Source organism: Lolium perenne, chromosome 3 (assembly GCF_019359855.2).
Source record: "Lolium perenne isolate Kyuss_39 chromosome 3, Kyuss_2.0, whole genome shotgun sequence".
NCBI classification, from domain to species: domain Eukaryota; kingdom Viridiplantae; phylum Streptophyta; class Magnoliopsida; order Poales; family Poaceae; genus Lolium; species Lolium perenne.
In genome coordinates, this window is record NC_067246.2 from 109868755 (window position 1) to 109887151 (window position 18397).

Below are 18397 nucleotides of genomic sequence, written 5' to 3' on the forward strand. Positions count from 1 at the left end.
TACTGTTATACTGCATCTCTACTGCCTGCAATATTACCACCATCAACCACACGCCAGTTGTAGCATCAAGCTATTTTCTAGTGCCGTTACTACTGCTCATATATATTCATACCACCTGTATTTCACTATCTTTTCGCCGAACTAGTGCACATATACATCTGACAAGTGTATTAGGTGTGTTGGGGACACAAGAGACTTCTTGCTTTGTGGTTGCAGGGTTGCATGAGAGGGATATCTTTGACCTCTTCCTCCCTGAGTTCGATAAACCTTGGGTGATCCACTTAAGGGAAACTTGCTGCCGTTCTACAAACCTCTGCTCTTGGAGGCCCAACACTGTCTACAAGAATAGAAGCACCCGTAGACATCAGGGGATTCAGGAGATCACCTCCGGCACCCTGCCGGAGAGGGGAATCATCACCCGGAGGACTCTACATCACCATGATCGCCTCCGGACTGATGTGTGAGTAGTTCATCCTTGGACTATGGGTCCATAGCAGTAGCTAGATGGTTGTCTTCTCCTCTTGTGCTATCATGTTTAGATCTTGTGAGCTGCCTATCATGATCAAGATCTTCTATTTGTAATGCTACATGTTGTGTTTGTTGGGATCCGATGAATATGGAATACTATGTCAAGTTAATTATTGATCTATCATATATGTGTTGTTTATGATCTTGCATGCTCTCCGTTGCTAGTAGAGGCTCTGGCCAAGTTGATACTTGTGACTCCAAGAGGGAGTATTTATGCTCGATAGTGGGTTCATGCCTCCATTAAATTTGGGACAGTGACAGAAAGTTCTAAAGTTGTGGATGTGCTGTTGCCACTAGGGATAAAACATCAATGCTTTGTCTAAGGATATTTGTGTTGATTACATTACGCACCATAATTAATGCAATGGTCTGTTGTTTGCAACTTAATACTGGAAGGGGTGCGGATGCTAACCCGAAGGTGGACTTTTTAGGCATAGATGCATGCTGGATAGCGGTCTATGTTCTTTGTCGTAATGCCCTAAGTAAATCTCATATTAGTCATCATGATATGTATGTGCATTGTTATGCCCTCTCTATTTGTCAATTGCCCAACTGTAATTTGTTCACCCAACATGCTATTTATCTTATTGGAGAGACACCACTAGTGAGCTGTGGACTCCGGTCCATTCTTTTACATCTGAATACAATCTACTGCAATCATTGTTCTCTGCTGTTCTTTGCAAACAAACATCATTCTCCACACCATACGTTTAATCCTTTGTTTACAGCAAGCCGGTGAGATTGACAACCTCACTGTTAAGTTGGGGCAAAGTATTTTGATTGTGTTGTGCAGGTTCCACGTTGGCGCCGGAATCCCTGGTGTTGCGCCGCACTACACTCCTTCACCAACAACTTTCACGTGTCCTTCATCTCCTACTGGTTCGATAACCTTGGTTTCTTACTGAGGGAAAACTTGCTGTTGTACGCATCACACCTTCCTCTTGGGGTTCCCAACGGGCGTGTGCTTTACGCGTCATCAAGCTATTTTCTGGCTCCGTTGCCGGGGAGATCAAGACACGCTGCAAGGGGAGTCTCCCACATCCAATCTCTTTACTTTGTTTATTGTCTTGCTTTACTTTATTTTATTTCCTGTCTTGTTTGCTTTCTTTATATCAAAAACACAAAAAAATTAGTTACTTGTTTTACTTTATTTTATTTAGTTTGCTTTACTTATTTTTACTATTGCTAAAATGGGTACTCCTGAGAACACTAAGTTGTGTGACTTCACAAGCACAAATAATAATGATTTCCTATGCACACCTATTGCTCCACCTGCTGCTACAGCAGCATTTTATGAAATTAAACCTGCTTTACTAAATCTTGCTATGAGGGAGCAATTTTCTGGTGTTAGTTCTGATGATGCTGCTGCCCATCTTAATAATTTTGTTGAACTTTGTGAAATGCAAAAGTATAAGGATGTAGATGGTGACATTATAAAACTGAAATTGTTTCCTTTCTCCTTAAGAGGAAGAGCTAAAGATTGGTTGCTATCTTTTCCGAAGAATAGTATTGATTCATGGACTATTGATGCTATTGAGTGAAACCATTAAACCAAGGTTTATGTTCAGATTGTTATTCATCATATCACCTCTGACCATGTTCCATATGATGTCTTGTGAGTAGTTCGTTTAGTTCTTGAGGACATGGGTGAAGTCTAAATGTTAGTAGTGAACTATGTTGAGTAATATTTAATGGTTTGATATTTAAGTTGTGGTGTTATTCTTCTAGTGGTGTCATGTGAACGTCGACTACATGATACTTCACCTTTATGGGCCTAGGGGAATGCATCTTGTATTCGTTTGCCAATTGTGGGGTTGCCGGAGTGACAACAACCTCAACCCCCGTTGGTATATCGATGCATGAGGGATAGCAGGATCTCGGAGTTTAAGGCTGTGGTTAGATTTATCTTAATTACTTTCTTGTATTTGCGGATGCTTGCAAGGGGTTTAATCACAAGTATGTATTAGTCCTAGGAAGGGCGGTGCATTAGCATAGGTTCACCCACACAACACTTATCAAAACAATGAAGATTAATCAACTATATGAAGCGAAAGCACTAGACTGAATTCCCGTGTGTCCTCAAGAACGTTTGGTCATCATAAGTAAACAAACCGGCTTGTCCTTTGTGCTAAAAAGGATTGGGCCACTCGCTGCAATTATTACTCTCGCATTTTACTTACTTGTATTTTATTTATCTGCTATATCAAAACCCCCTGAATACTTGTCTGTGAGCATTTACAGTGAATCCTTCATCGAAACTGCTTGTCAACACCTTCTGCTCCTCGTTGGGTTCGACACTCTTATTTATCGAAAGTACTACGATACACCCCCTATACTTGTGGGTCATCACCAACCTGCCTTACAGCAATTGAGAGTTGTGCATCTTCACATAGAGAGGGTTACATAATACTCTCCTCAATTAAACCACTAGTTTGTTCTTCCCAGGTCCTAATTCACGGGATCTCCGATCACAAAGGTTGGGTTACAACTATGGCGTAACATCAACGGGTCTCAAACCCATCTCCCTCGATTCCCTTTCTATCACATTACGTGATAGTCCCTTTGTAATGGGATCTGCCAGGTTTTTGTCTGTTTGAATATATGTAACAGTTATTACTCCGGAGTTTCGCAATTTCTTGACAGACTTCAAACGTGTCTTGACATGTCTTGATGACTTCGCGTTATCCTTAGAATTGTTCACTTTGACAATTACAGTTTGATTATCACAATTCAAAAGGATTGCCGGAACAGGTTTTGCAACCACATGCAAGTCCATCAAGAGCTCACGCAACCATTCTGATTCAACAGTGGTTGTGTCTAAAGCAATAAGTTCTGCTTCCATAGTTGACCTCGTCAATATGGTTTTCTTGCAAGATCTCCATGACACTGCGCCACCTCCAAAGGTAAATAAATACCCACTTGTGGCGTACAGATCAACTACATCCGAGATCCAGTTCGAATCACTATATCCTTCAAGCACAGCTGGGTGCCCTGAATAGTGAATCCCATAACTCATTGTACCACATAGGTAGCGCATGACCCTATCAAGTGCATGCCAATGATCAGTACCCGGGTTTGGCATGAACCTACTCAACTTGCTAATAGCAAAAGAGATGTCCGGTCTAGTCGCGCTCGCTAAGTATATGAGTGAGCCAACGATCTGAGAGTATCTCAGTTGATCTACGGCAATCCTCCGGTTCTTGTGTAATGTCACACTGGGATCATAAGGTGTTGGATAAGACTTGCTATCAATATAGCCGAACCGGCTCAAGATCTTCTCAACATAATGGGATTGTGTTAGAGTAATCCCACTCTCGTTCTTAATAAGCTTGATGTTCAGAATCACATCATCTTCTCCCAGGTCTTTCATATCAAAGCACTTTGACAAGAAAGGCTTGACCTCGTGTATTACTTTCATGTTTGTACCAAATATCAGAATATCATCCACATACAGACACAGTATAACACCTTCGCCCCCACCACGGCGATAGTAAACACACTTTTCAGCCTCATTGACAACAAAGCCTACAGAAGTCAAAGTTCTGTCAAACTTCTCATACCATCGCTTAGGTGCTTGTTTCAGGCCATATAAAGATTTCAGCAACTTGCACACCTTTCTTTCTTCACCTTTTACTACAAACCCATCAGGCTGATCCATATAGATTTCCTCTTCCAACTCTCCATTAAGGAAAGTTGTCTTTACGTCCATTTGATGAACGATAAGACCATAGGAGGCAGCCATGGATAGTAGTACTCGAATGGTGGTAAGTCTAGCGACGGGTGAATAGGTGTCTAAGTAATCTTCGCCTTCTCTCTGTGTGTAGCCTTTCACTACAAGCTGCGCCTTGTACTTTTCAATAGTACCACCAGGTCTTAGCTTCTTCTTGAACACCCATTTGTAGCCTACATGTTTGCATCCATGGTGTCGCTCTGACAACTCCCAAGTTCCACTAGAAAGAATCAAGTCCATCTCATTATGGACAACTTCTTTCCAGTCATTCTACATCTGGAGATGCATATGCCTCTGCAATGGACGTGGGAGTATCATCCACAAGGTACACAATGAAATCATCACCAAAGGATTGTTCAATCCTCCGTCTCTTGCTCCGTTTAGGATCTTCATTGGCATCCTTCTCAGTAAGATTCTCATGTGATTGTTCAAAATACTCATTAGATGTACTAGATTCAGGAATTATCTCAGTAGAAATTCTAGCAATGCTATGCATATCTTTCATAGGAAACATATTCTCAAAAAATGTTGCATCACGAGATTCCATAATAGTATCAACATGCATATGTGGTACCTCAGATTGAACTACTAAAAATCTATAGCCTACACTCCTTGGAGCATAACCTAGAAAGATACAATCCACTGTCTTTGGTCCGAGTTTGCGTTTCTTAGTAATTGGAATATTGACTTTCGCCAAACATCCCCATGTGCGCAAATACAAAAGTGATGATTTTCTCCCAGACCACTCCTCGTAAGGGGTTTTATCTTTATTCTTGTTAGGAACTCTATTCAGGACATGACATGAAGTCAACAAAGCCTCCCCCCACCATGCCTTTGATAAACCAGCAGTGGCTAACATTGAATTCACCAAGTCAGTCAGCGTGCGGTTTTTCCTCTCGGCAACCCCGTTTGATTGGAGTGAATAGGGAGGCGTCCTCTCATGAATAATGCCATGTTCCTCACAGAATTCATCAAAGATTTTAGGAAAATATTCGCCACCACGATCCGACCTAAGACGCTTGATCTTTCTTAGTTGATTTTCAACTTCAGCCTTATAAATTTTAAAGTAGTCTAAATCTTCATCTTTAGTTAGCAACAAATAAACATAGCAAAATCTAGTCGCATCGTCAATCAATGCCATGAAATATCTCTTTCCACCTTTTGTCAACACACCATTCATCTCGCATAGATCAGAATGTATGAGTTCTAGAGGTGCAAAGTTCCTCTCCTCGGCCGCCTTGTGAGGCTTCCGAGGTTGCTTTGATTGCACACAACTATGGCACTTAGAACCTTTGGCAATGGTGAAATTCAGAATTAAACTCAAACTGGATAGCCGAGACATTAAACCAAAATTAATGTGACATAAACGAGAATGCCATACACTGATATCATCACTAACATTGCCACAAATATGGTTCACGAACTTATTACTGAAATCGGAAAGCGAAAAGCGGAACAAGCCTCCGTACTCATAGCCTTTACCAATAAATTGTCCAAAATTGGAAACAACTACTTTATTCAACTCTAAAACAACCTTAAACCCATCTCTGCATAGAAGGGAGCCACGAACGAGATTCTTGTTCATAGTAGGGACATGTTGCACGTTCTTCAGCTGCACGATCTTCTCCGAAGTGAACTTCAGATCTACCGTGCCAACACCACGAACAGAAGCATGTGACCCATTCCCCATCAAGACGGAAGAATCCCGGACGACCTGGTAAGAAGTGAACATGGATATGTCAGCACACACATGAATATTAGCACCTGTATCAATCCACCAACATGGAGATTGAAATACCGAAAGAACGGTAAAGAGATTACCGTACCCATCAGCATTGCTAGCGGTCACCGTGTTGACTTGCCTCGCCTTCTTCTTGCGGTTTTCCCTCTCTGGACACTCCTTAGAAAAGTGGCCAGTCTCTCCACAGGTAAAGCAGCTCAGATCTGCTTTGTTTATCATCATCTTCTTCTTGAAGGTTGTAGTCTTCATAGGCTTATTGAAGGAGGGCTTGTTATTCCCTTTGTTCTTGCTGTAGGGTTTCTTCTGCACCATGTTGGCACTAGACTGACCCTCTCCTTTCTCAGTAGTATCCTTAGCCCGAGCTTTCTCCTCAACATCAAGAGACGCTATCAGATTTTCAATTGATATCTCCTGTCTCTTGTGTTTGAGAGTTGTTGCAAAGTTCCTCCATGAAGGGGGCAACTTAGCGATGATGCATCCAGCCACAAACTTGTCAGGTAAGGCACACTTAAGGAGTTCAAGCTCTTTCGCAATGCACTGTATCTCATGAGCTTGTTCGACTACAGAACGGTTGTTTACCATCCTGATGTCATGGAAGCTCTCCATGATGTACAGTTCACTGCCTGCATCGGTTGCACCGAATTTAGCATTCAGTGCATCCCAGAGCTCTTTACCATCTGTTATGTGCATGTACACATCATACAAACGATCAGCAAGAATACTCAGAACGCATGCGACGAAGAGAATATTGTTTTCCTTGAACTTGTTCTGATCTTGGTCAGATATAGTTCCTTCAGGTAAACCATCACTAACTTCGAACACTTTCAGATGAGTAAGCCAGAGCGTGGCCTTAACCTGCCACCTCTTAAAGTGCACACCGGTAAACTTATCCGGCCTATGTGCATCAGCAAAACCAGCCATTGTTAACTCAGGAAATTGCCTACAATTAGGTTTTTGGATTGTTGGATAATTAGGCACAATTTCCATGATTAATTCCAGAGTATTAAGCAAGACGACAGTAACTACTAACATGTGAAACTCGAACATACTAGATGCATTAAACAGCATGAATAGTAGCAGGGTAAACAGTACAACATCCATCGCTAAACAGATCGAGATTTGTTGTGCGTACCGATCTGGTGGTGGTGGCGGTGGCGGTGTAGCAGATGACATCGCATCAGTAACGTTGTTGACGATGGGAACGACAGGTCGAAGTAGACGACGGTAGGCAGCACCGCCCGACTTGGACGGAAGGCGACCCGTGATGAAGAACTTGAGCAGTCGCGCATAGCGCTTCCCAAAAACCTAATTCGCCCTCTCCCGTACAGGATCGCAAAGGCGAGTGGTTCCGGATACCTGCCCACCCGTTCGCCGATGCACGTCGGCGCGCGGGATGGAGTAGGCTACGATGGCGGCGCAAGCAGAGAGAGGAGGAAACCCTAACTCATGTATCGGATAGCTTTCTGCGGTAGCCGGGCAAGAGATTATATAGGCTCAGGAAACCCTAGTAAGGAAAGTCTCGGCTCGAGGCTCAATCCACTCACGACGAGCGCGGCGCGCGTCGTGACGAGTCGTGTCGAGTCGAGTCGAGACGAGCGAGCGAGGAGGAAGAGGAGCGTGCGTGTAGCACTCATATTCTCATTCACTTACTAGTGATGGAACAACCCACCTTATAAGGTGGTCTAACTTCCTCCCAACTTTCCATGTGGGACTAAACTTCCCACCTTTTGCCACTCCCTAGTGAGCTGCCACCCACTTGAGCTCAAACTCACAAGGCAGTCACTATGTGGACTTTAAGATTTATAGGGAAAACTGAAATCTAATTTGGACCACTAAAAATGGGCCCAATATTTCAACATTACAATTACGGAGTAAATCCTCATGTCCATGTGTCACGCATGGTGCATGCCAGGACAACTAGACAAGTAGGCTGACCTAACATTCCATGGCTCTATATATGCCGTCGTCTGTCCTAATCGCAAACTATATTTCTGACCTCCTCCACGGCTCCACCGTCCCACTTCTCTACCACGAGCCAACCCACACACCAAAGTCCAAATTAAGCCCTTTTTCGCCGCTCACTCCTTGTCGAACTAAACAGGCACGGCGCTCACCCACGCATGAATATGCAAGAAGCCATGGCGCCGGCACAACTACGGCAGATGGTGGCGGTGGCCAGTACCGGAGACGTGCGAAGGGCGGTGGAGCAGAAGCCGGTGGTGGTGGTGGGGCGGTGGGGTTGCTGCATGGTGCACGTGGCCCGGCGCCTACTCCTCGGGCAGGGTGCGAACCCGGCGGTGCTCGAGGTCGGCGACGACGCCGACCCGGCGGCCCTCGTCGCCGCGCTCCGGTCCAAAGACATCAGTACTAGGGGCGTCGCGGACGTCGTCTTCGATGCGTGCGGCGCGGCGGCGACGGCGCGCCACGCGGCGTTCCCGGCGGTGTTCATCGGCGGCAGGCTGGTGGGCGGGCTGGACCGGCTCATGTCCATGCACATCGCCGGCGAGCTCGTGCCGGTCCTGAAGCAGGCAGGAGCCCTGTGGCTCTGACCAGTCTTCAACTCCTCATGACCCTTGCCACCCTAGTTATAAGCTTCCAATATGTGCATGAACTCTCCTGTAATCTTGGTTTTCTTCTTGTTTATTCTGGATGTGTATGCCATCTGAAAGTATTGTACTAGCCCTTTCGAAGAAATGACAGATAAACCGTAGTTAATTGGTTCCTATGAGGCTATGAACCGTGTGAGTCCAAGACAGTCATAATTGCTGACATTTTGATCTTTACAAAGATACTGAAATGTCTCTGTGCAGTAGTTCTCTTGTAAGAAAAAACCCTTAGTAGTTATATAAGTTTTTTAAAAAGATACTTCCATTTTTCGAGCCGATCAAGTTGTAGTATATGGTGAACTGAGTTGCACAAAATTACTATCTATAGACTTTCTCCTTTTCAAATTAACTGAAGTTCTTGCTATAGTGTTATCCTGAGTCAAACTTCGTTAGATTTGATCAAAGATATAGAAAAATATAACACAACACTAATTAATTTGGAACGGAATAATGACTTTAGATGTTGATGCCAGTTGGACAAATGCTGCGATAACATCAGCATTCGCAACCTTGTGCCCTTGGGCGGCACGAAAGTTTTCCATAGGTTGTTCACTTTGTTCTGCACCTTTGGTCCAACTATAATTATAAGTGGACTCGTCAACGTAATAGACGAGAACCACAATTAAGGTTAACGCGTTTCTTCATAGTACTCCTGCGCTAGCGACCATTCGGTCAGCACCGAGGATGGTACGCATTCAGTCACTGGTCTACGTACTACCGAACGGAAGGGACGTAGACGACGTACGACAACTTGGTTTTCAACTGATGATCGATGGCAGTGACGTCCTTAACTAACTTCTAGTACGTGACTACGTGGTATGGCTGACGGCAACAGTTTGCTGACCCTGCACTAGTACAACTGGACCGCATCCGTGTTTTTTTTTAAGTAGTATGACATGTTCATTGACTTGGAGTCGGAATCTTATGGCTGGTTTCTGAAAATTATTGGAATGGGTTTGATTCTAGAATCTGTTTCTTTCGGCATATTACAGATACATTGGTAAACTAGATCGATCTAGCAACTGCAAATTAAACAAGATAATGCTCTACTACATCCGTTTTAAAATAGAAGCCTTTTTATAGAAAGCTAAACTAGATTTTCAATAAGGGTCGTATTTTGAAACGGAGGTAATACTAGCTAGTTTGTGACCAGAATGCTTACAAACTAATGGTCAAAACTCAGTACGATGAGAATCAAGCTTTGCTTGGACGTGAGTGGAGTAGGCTTGCCTGTACACTTGTACTCGATCGACGTACCCGACGCGCATACGTGTGGCAGTGCGTATAAATTGATATACCAAGTGTTTCTAATATTTTTGATACGATCATTATGGAGCAAATCTCTATGTAGCTTGTGCCTTGTGGCATGCCAGGACAAGTAGTAGGATGACCTCACATTTCATGGCTCTATGCACTCTGTCCTAACCCCAACCCATATTTCTAGTTCTCAACTCCTCCACATCCACTCCTCTCCCACACAAGTACACACACCCCATTCCGCCCTCACCTCGCTGCTCGTCAAACTCAACTGGTCGCGTACGCCGCGCACACGCGCCAACGTCGAACAACAACATGCAAGAAGCCAGAGGGGCGGCACCGCGGCTGATGGCGGCGGCCAGCACCGACGACGTCGGCGACGTGCGGAGGACAGTGGAGGAGAAGCCCGTGGTGGTGGTGGGGCTGCGGGGCTGCTGCATGGTGCACGTGGCCCGGCGCCTGCTCCTGGGGCAGGGCGCCAACCCGGCGGTGCTCGAGGTCGCCGACGACGCCGACCCGGCCGCGCTCGTCGTCGCGCTCCCGTCGTCCAGCGTCAACAGCGCTAAGGGCGTCGTTGATGCGTACGGCGCGGCGCCGGTTGCTACGATGGCGGCGACGGCGCGCCACGCGGCGTTCCCGGCGGTGTTCATCGGGGGCAAGCTGGTGGGCGGGCTCGACCACCTCATGGCGATGCACATCGCCGGCGAGCTCGTGCCGGTCCTGAAGCAGGCCGGAGCTTTGTGGCTCTGATCCCGTGATCCGTCCGCATCATCTGGTGTTAATTAATCAGTTAATTCCGCCCTAGTTACTATAGTAAGTTGTGTAAGTTTCGAATATGTGCGTGCGGCACATTTGACAACTCTAGATTTGTTTTCCTGTTTATTCTCGATGTGTCGGCAATGCCATCTGAATTCTAAAAGTATAGTAGCCTTCCTGAAAAAAAAAGGCAAACAAAGGGTGTTGCTTTGTTGGATCGCTCTCGAGGATTTGCTCACTCCCACTTCTATGCGCGACAGGATAGTCTCTCTAGGTTGGTTTGTGCAAATTTGAGGTCGTGTGTGGAACAAGAGTTTTTCTTCCCAGAAACAACAAGAACTGCACCGTTTCCAGCAAAATTCATGCGTGGAAGCAAGCCATAATTGCTGAAATTTTATCTTCTTATTAAAAGACATTGAAATTTTATTGTAGGAGTTTTTTCCGTTAAAAAACCTGTCGTTTTTTTTTCGTTTGCATGGTTGGATGTTTAGGAGGACAGTGACACACCCCCAGGCCCGAGCCCAACAAGGATCAAATCCGGGTTTCACACTTTTATATCTCCTAAAAACTAAATATTCTAACAGTAGGAGCTGATGTTTCCGTTGATAGGAAGACGTGTTTCACAAAATAAAAAATGGAAGAGGGGGAAATCAGGAGCTTGACTCCAATAACAATGTCAGTGTATGAACATACGGTCAATGCTAGTTTGGACGTGCATGCTCAACAAAGTCTTTGAGAAAATTCACGTGTTTTTCTTAGTTTGGCGTTGAAGCCACTGCTTCTTGCGACGTCAGAGCCGAGTTGTTCAGTTGGCAAAACGCCACTGATGCACATGTCATCGGGAATCAAGTCCGAATATCGACCAAAATACCCACATGTTTTTCCGAGGGAACGCTAGGGCACCTGACCAAGTTTTAGGAACAGAGAAACAAAAAACATGATAATTGTTCATTTGATTCAGCTCCTACACCTTCCTTTGAAACTCGATTAAATTCCTCCCTCTGTTGTTCTCCCACAAGGTTGGAAGGTTGCCCAACTCAACGCATGAACGCCATACATCATCTTTAGCCTCGAGACAAACACCTGAAAACTCAGTCTCAAGCACCACACAAACGTTGTTGCTGGTCAATAAGGGCGCGTTTGGTAGTCACGAGTTTTTTGCATGGGCTGGGTCTTGAAATGGGTCATTTGGTTGCCTGTAGGCCGCCGCGTTTTTGCAGGAACCGGGTTTTAAAGCATCCCGGGACAGGCCCTGGAGGAACACCCGGAATGGTAGTTTCTCCGGGGCCAGACCCGTTACGGCCAGAAGGCTGCATGCATGGGAAGGGAGGCGGAAACGTCGCGTCCCTTCGGGAACACGCGTCATAATTAGGCTCACCGCTTCCCTCTCCTTCCTCTCACTCGCGACCGCACTCTCACCTCCCCCAAGCTGTCACATCACCCGGCGGTTCCCCTCCCGCCGACCAATTCGCCGGACCGCCGCACGGAGAAGCACCGGTACCGGAGGAGGAGACGTCAACGAGCAGTACTGCGACATTGGCCTGAACCTGCTCGGCGGTCTTCATCAACATCTCGAGTTCGCCCGCGACCTCGAGCTCGTCCTCGGCCGGAACAATGGCGGTAACGACCTCTCCTTCTCACCTTCGTACTCGTTCTACCAGAACATACCATTCTCGGGCATTTGCGATGACATGCACATTAGATCTGCTAGGGTTTCCATTAGTATAGGGTTCGAATTGATGTTTACAAGGTGTTTGTCCCCATTGGTTGCTGTTCTTGTCGAGGTCTTGGTGTTTGATACGTCTCAAACGTATCTATAATTTCTTATGTTCCATGCTACTTTTATGATGATACTCACATGTTTTATACACATTATATGTCATTACTATGCATTTTCCGGCACTAACCTATTAACGAGATGCCGAAGAGCCAGTTGCTGTTTTCTGCTGTTTTTGGTTTCAGAAATCCTAGTAAGGAAATATTCTCGGAATTGGACGAAATCAACGCCCAGGGGCCTATTTTCACACGAAGCTTCCAGAAGACCGGAGGACTAACGAAGTGGGGCCACGAGGCGGCGCCACAGTAGGGCGGCGCGGCCCAAGCCCTGGCCGCGCCGGCCTAGCGTGTGGGCCCCTCGTGACTCTCCTGACTCTGCCCTTCCGCCTACAAATAGCCTTCGTCGCGAAACCCCCAGTACCGAGAGCCACGATACGGAAAACCTTCCAGAGACGCCGCCGCCGCCAATCCCATCTCGGGGGATTCAGGAGATCGCCTTCGGCACCCTGCCGGAGAGGGGAATCATCTCCCGGAGGACTCTACACCGCCATGATCGCCTCCGGATTGATGTGTGAGTAGTTCACCCCTGTACTATGGGTCCATAGCAGTAGCTAGATGGTTCTCTTCTCCTCATTGTGCTTCATTGTCGGATCTTGTGAGCTGCCTATCATGATCAAGATCATCTATCTGTAATGCTATATGTTGTGTTTGTTGGGATCCGATGGATAGAGAATACTATGTTATGTTGATTATCAATCTATTACCTATGTGTTGTTTATCATCTTGCATGCTCTCCGTTATTAGTAGAGGCTCTGGCCAAGTTTTTACTCTTAACTCCAAGAGGGAGTATTTATGCTCGATAGTGGGTTCATGCCTCCATTAAATCTGGGACAGTGACAGAAAGTTCTAAGGTTGTGGATGTGTTGTTTCCACTAGGGATAAAACATTGATGCTATGTCCGAGGATGTAGTTATTGATTACATTACGCACCATACTTAATGCAATTGTCTGTTGTTTGCAACTTAATACTGGAAGGGGTTCGGATGATAACCTGAAGGTGGACTTTTTAGGCATAGATGCATGCTGGATAGCGGTCTATGTACTTTGTCGTAATGCCCAATTGAATCTCACAATACTCATCATATCATGTATGTGCATTGTCATGCCCTCTCTATTTGTCAATTGCCCAACTGTAATTTGTTCACCCAACATGCTATTTATCTTATGGGAGAGACACCTCTAGTGAACTGTGGACCCCGGTCCATTCTTTTAATCGAATACAATCTACTGCAATACTTGTTCTACTGTTTTCTGCAAACAATCATCATCCACACTATACATCTAATCCTTTGTTACAGCAAGCCGGTGAGATTGACAACCTCACTGTTTCGTTTGGGCAAAGTACTTTGGTTGTGTTGTGCAGGTTCCACGTTGGCGCCGGAATCCCTGGTGTTGCGCCGCACTACATCTCGCCGCCATCAACCTTCAACGTGCTTCTTGGCTCCTACTGGTTCGATAAACCTTGGTTTCTTACTGAGGGAAAACTTGCTGCTGTACGCATCACACCTTCCTCTTGGGGTTCCCAACGGACGTGTGTATACACGCTATCAAGCATATTTTCTGGCGCCGTTGCTGGGGAGATCAAGACACGCTGCAAGGGGAGTCTCCACATCGCAATCTCTTTATTTTGTTTTTGTCTTGCTTTATTTTATTTACTACTTTGTTTGCTGCACTAAATCAAAACACAAAAAAATAGTTGTTAGTTTTACTTTATTTACTATCTTGTTTGCTATATCAGAAACACACAAAAAATTAGTTACTTGCATTTACTTTATCTAGTTTGCTTTATTTACTATTGCTAAAATGAATACTCCTGAAAATACTAAGTTGTGTGACTTCACAACCACAAATAATAATGATTTCTTATGCACACCTATTGCTCCACCTGCTACTACAGCAGAATTCTTTGAAATTAAACCTGCTTTACTGAATCTTGTTATGCGAGAGCAATTTTCTGGTGTTAGTTCTGATGATGCTGCTGCCCATCTCAATAATTTTGTTGAACTTTGTGAAATGCAAAAGTATAAAGATGTAGATGGTGACATAATAAAATTAAAATTGTTCCCTTTCTCACTAAGAGGAAGAGCTAAAGATTGGTTGATATCTCTGCCTAAGAATAGTATTGATTCATGGACTAAATGCAAGGATGCTTTTATTGGTAGATATTATCCCCCTGCTAAAATTATATCTTTGAGGAGTAGCATAATGAATTTTCACAATTAGATACTGAGCATGTTGCACAAGCATGGGAAAGAATGAAATCTTTGGTCAAAAATTGCCCAACCCATGGACTGACTACTTGGATGATCATCCAAACCTTTTATGTAGGACTGAATTTTTCTTCGCGGAACCTATTGGATTCAGCTGCTGGAGGTACCTTTATGTCTATCACTCTTGGTGAAGCAACAAAGCTCCTTGATAATATGATGATAAATTACTCTGAATGGCACACGGAAAGAGCTCCACAAAGTATGAAGGTAAATTCTGTCGAAGAAACCTCTTCCTTGAGTGATAAGATTGATGCTATTATGTCTATGCTTGTGAGTGGTAGGACTAATGTTGATCCTAATAATATTCCATTAGCTTCGTTGGTTGCTCAAGAAGAACATGTTGATGTGAACTTTGATACGTCTCCAACGTATCCATAATTTCTGATGTTCCATGCTTGTTTTATGACAATACTTACATGTTTTGCTTGCACTTTATAATGTTTTTATGCATTTTCTGGAACTAACCTATTAACAAGATGCCACAGTGCCAATTCCTGTTTTCTGCTGTTTTTGGTTCCAGAAAGGCTGTTCGGGCAATATTCTCGGAATTGGACGAAATCAACGCCAAAGATCTTATTTTTCCCGGGAGGCTCCAGAACACCGAAGGGGAGTCGGAGGAGAGCCAGGGGGCCACCACACATGTGGGCCGCGCGGGCCACACCCTGGCCGCGCCGGCCTGGTGTGGGGCCACCCTGTCGCCCCTCCTGCGCCGCCTCTTCGCCTATTTAAGCCCTTTCGACCTAAAAACGCAGTATCAATTGACGAAACTCCAGAAAGACTCCAGGGGCGCCGCCGCCATCGCGAAACTCCAATTCGGGGGACAGAAGTCTCTGTTAGGCACCTGCCGGACGGGGAAGTGCCCCCGGAAGCCATCTCCATCGACGCCACCGCCTCCATCATGCTCCGTGAGTAGTTCCCCCATGGACTACGGGTTCTAGCAGTAGCTAGTTGGTACTCTCTATCCCATGTACTTCAATACAATGATCTCATGAGCTGCCTTACATGATTGAGATCCATCTGATGTAATCGGTGTTGTGTTTGTTGGGATCCGATGGATGATACATTATGATTAGTCTATCTATAAAGTTTGTGAAGTTATTGTTGCTGCAATCTTGTTATTCTTAATGCCTGTCACTAGGGCCCGAGTGGCATGATCTTAGATTTGAGCTTTATAATTATTGCTTAGATTGTATCTACAAGTTGTATACACATGTCGCTGTCCGGAACCAAAGGCCCCGAAGTGACAGAAATCGGGACAACCGGAGGGGATGGCGGTGATGTGAGGATCACATGTTTTCACCAAGTGTTAATGCTTTGCTCCGGTGCTCTATTAAAAGGAGTACCTTAATATCCAGTAGATTCCCTTGAGGCCCGGCTGCCACCGGCTGGTAGGACAAAAGATGTTGTGCAAGTTTCTCATTGCGAGCACGTACGACTATATATGGAAAACATGCCTACATGATTAATGAATTGGTGTTCTTTCTTAATGCTTTATCAATCCTATCAATTGCCCAACTGTAATTTGTTCACCCAACACTTGTCACTTGTTATTGGAGAGTTACCACTAGTGTAGATCGCTGGGAACCCCGGTCCATCTCTCATCATCATATACTCGTTCTACATGTCATTGGAAGTAGTATCAACTATTCTCTGGTGCCATTGCTCCTGTGTTACTATTACTGCTGTTGTGTTACTGTTACTATTGCTCTCATATTACTGCTACTTTCACATCACCCCTGTTACTAGTGCTTTTCCAGGTGCAGCTGAATTGACAACTCAGTTGTTAAGGCTTATAAGTATTCTTTACCTCCCCTTGTGTCGAATCAATAAATTTGGGTTTTACTTCCCTCGAAGACTGCTGCGATCCCCTATACTTGTGGGTCATCAAGACTGTTTTCTGGCGCCATTGCCGGGGAGGCATAGCTCTACTCATAAGTTCACCTGGGGAGCACTCTACATCTCTCTCTGTTTTTGTTTTATTTTATTTTGTTTTGCTTAGTTTACTTTTGTCTAGTTTATTTGTGCTTAGTTTATTTCTGTCTAGTATTATTTTTCTTAGTTTACTTTTGCTTAGTTTCTTTTTGTTTTGTTTTACTTTTCTCATATACCCAAAAATCCATAAAAATTTGAAAAACCTAAAAATTAAAAATTGTTGCTATGGAAGAACGCATAACCATGTTGGTGCTTATAGAATTATATAATAATTATAGAAAATCAAGAGCGGGTGAAGTGATGAGTGCTGTGAAAGAAAAATTGAATTCAATTGCTAAAATCTTGCTTAAACGCCATGATATAAATTGTTGCTCTAAAGAGGATACTAAACATCTTAAATTTCAATGTGGCTTTAGTGAAGAAGTTTTAATTAAGAACTATAATTGGAATAACTATATTCATCTTGGGTTTGAAGAGGTAGAACAATTTGTCTTATTTATGGGAGCCTCTGAGATAGAATCCTTCATGGTTAAGAATTATGAAACTTGTGTTGTTTGTAAGGACCTTAAAGATTATGTCTCTTCTATCCTTAATTTTTGCAATGAAAGTTACACTGATAATCCTTATATCATTGATTATAAAGAGAGACTCATTAATGCACAAGAATGCACTCACAATTTGCAGGAACCTGTGGAAGAAGAAATTGATGAACCTGAAAGCGCATTGGATGAAAAAGAGGAGGAAATTGATGAACCTGAAAGCTCATTGGATGAAAAAGAAGAGGAGAGCGACGAACAAAAGGAGGAAGAATGGATTAGCTACCCATGCCAACTGATACGTCTCCGACGTATCGATAATTTCTTATGATCCATGCCACATTATTGATGTTATCTACATGTTTTATGCACACTTTATGTCATATTCGTGCATTTTCTGGAACTAACCTATTAACAAGATGCCGAAGTGCCAGTTGTTGTTTTCTGCTGTTTTTGGTTTCAGAAATCCTAGTAACGAAATATTCTCGGAATTGGACGAAATCAAAGCCCAGGGGCCTATTTTTCCACGAAGCTTCCAGAAGTCCGAAGGAGAGACGAAGAGGGGCCACGAGGGAGCCAAACCCTAGGGCGGCGCGGCCCCCCCCTTGGCCGCGCCGGCCTATGGTGTGGGCCCCCCGTGCCGCCTCTTGACTTGCCCTTCCGCCTACAAATAGCCTCCGTGACGAAACCCCCAGTACCGAGAGCCACGATACGGAAAACCTTACTGAGATGCCGCCACCGCCGATCCCATCTCGGGGGATCCAGGAGATCGCCTCCGGCACCCTGCCGGAGAGGGGATTCATCTCCCGAAGGACTCTACACCGCCATGGTCGCCTCCGGAGTGATGAGTGAGTAGTCTACCCCTGGACTATGGGTCCATAGCAGTAGCTAGATGGTTGTCTTCTCCCCATTGTGCTAGCATTGTCGGATCTTGTGAGCTGCCTAACATGATCAAGATCATCTATCTGTAATTCTATATGTTGCGTTTGTTGGGATCCGATGAATAGAGAATACTTGTTATGTTGATTATCAAAGTTATATCTACGTGTTGTTTATGATCTTGCATGCTTTCCGTTACTAGTAGATGCTCTGGCCAAGTAGATGCTTGTAACTCCAAGAGGGAGTACTTATGCTCGATAGTGGGTTCATGCCTGCATTGACACAGGGACGATGTGTGAAAGTTCTAAGGTGGTGTTGTGCTGTTG

At 44.6% G+C, this 18397-nt stretch overlaps 2 protein-coding genes across 2 annotated transcripts; both read left to right on the plus strand.

Moving 5' to 3' along the window:
* The first annotated feature begins 7977 nt into the window (after nt 1–7977).
* LOC127338339 (monothiol glutaredoxin-S3-like) lies at nt 7978–8796 on the plus strand. The gene has a single exon (XM_051364497.2). It carries the CDS (start codon nt 8120–8122, stop codon nt 8546–8548), a length of 429 nt encoding a protein of 142 aa, XP_051220457.1. The 5' UTR covers nt 7978–8119; the 3' UTR covers nt 8549–8796.
* Nucleotides 8797–9966: 1170 nt separating this feature from the next.
* LOC127338340 (monothiol glutaredoxin-S3-like) lies at nt 9967–10781 on the plus strand. The gene has a single exon (XM_051364498.2). It carries the CDS (start codon nt 10178–10180, stop codon nt 10610–10612), a length of 435 nt encoding a protein of 144 aa, XP_051220458.1. The 5' UTR covers nt 9967–10177; the 3' UTR covers nt 10613–10781.
* Nucleotides 10782–18397: the final 7616 nt, after the last annotated feature.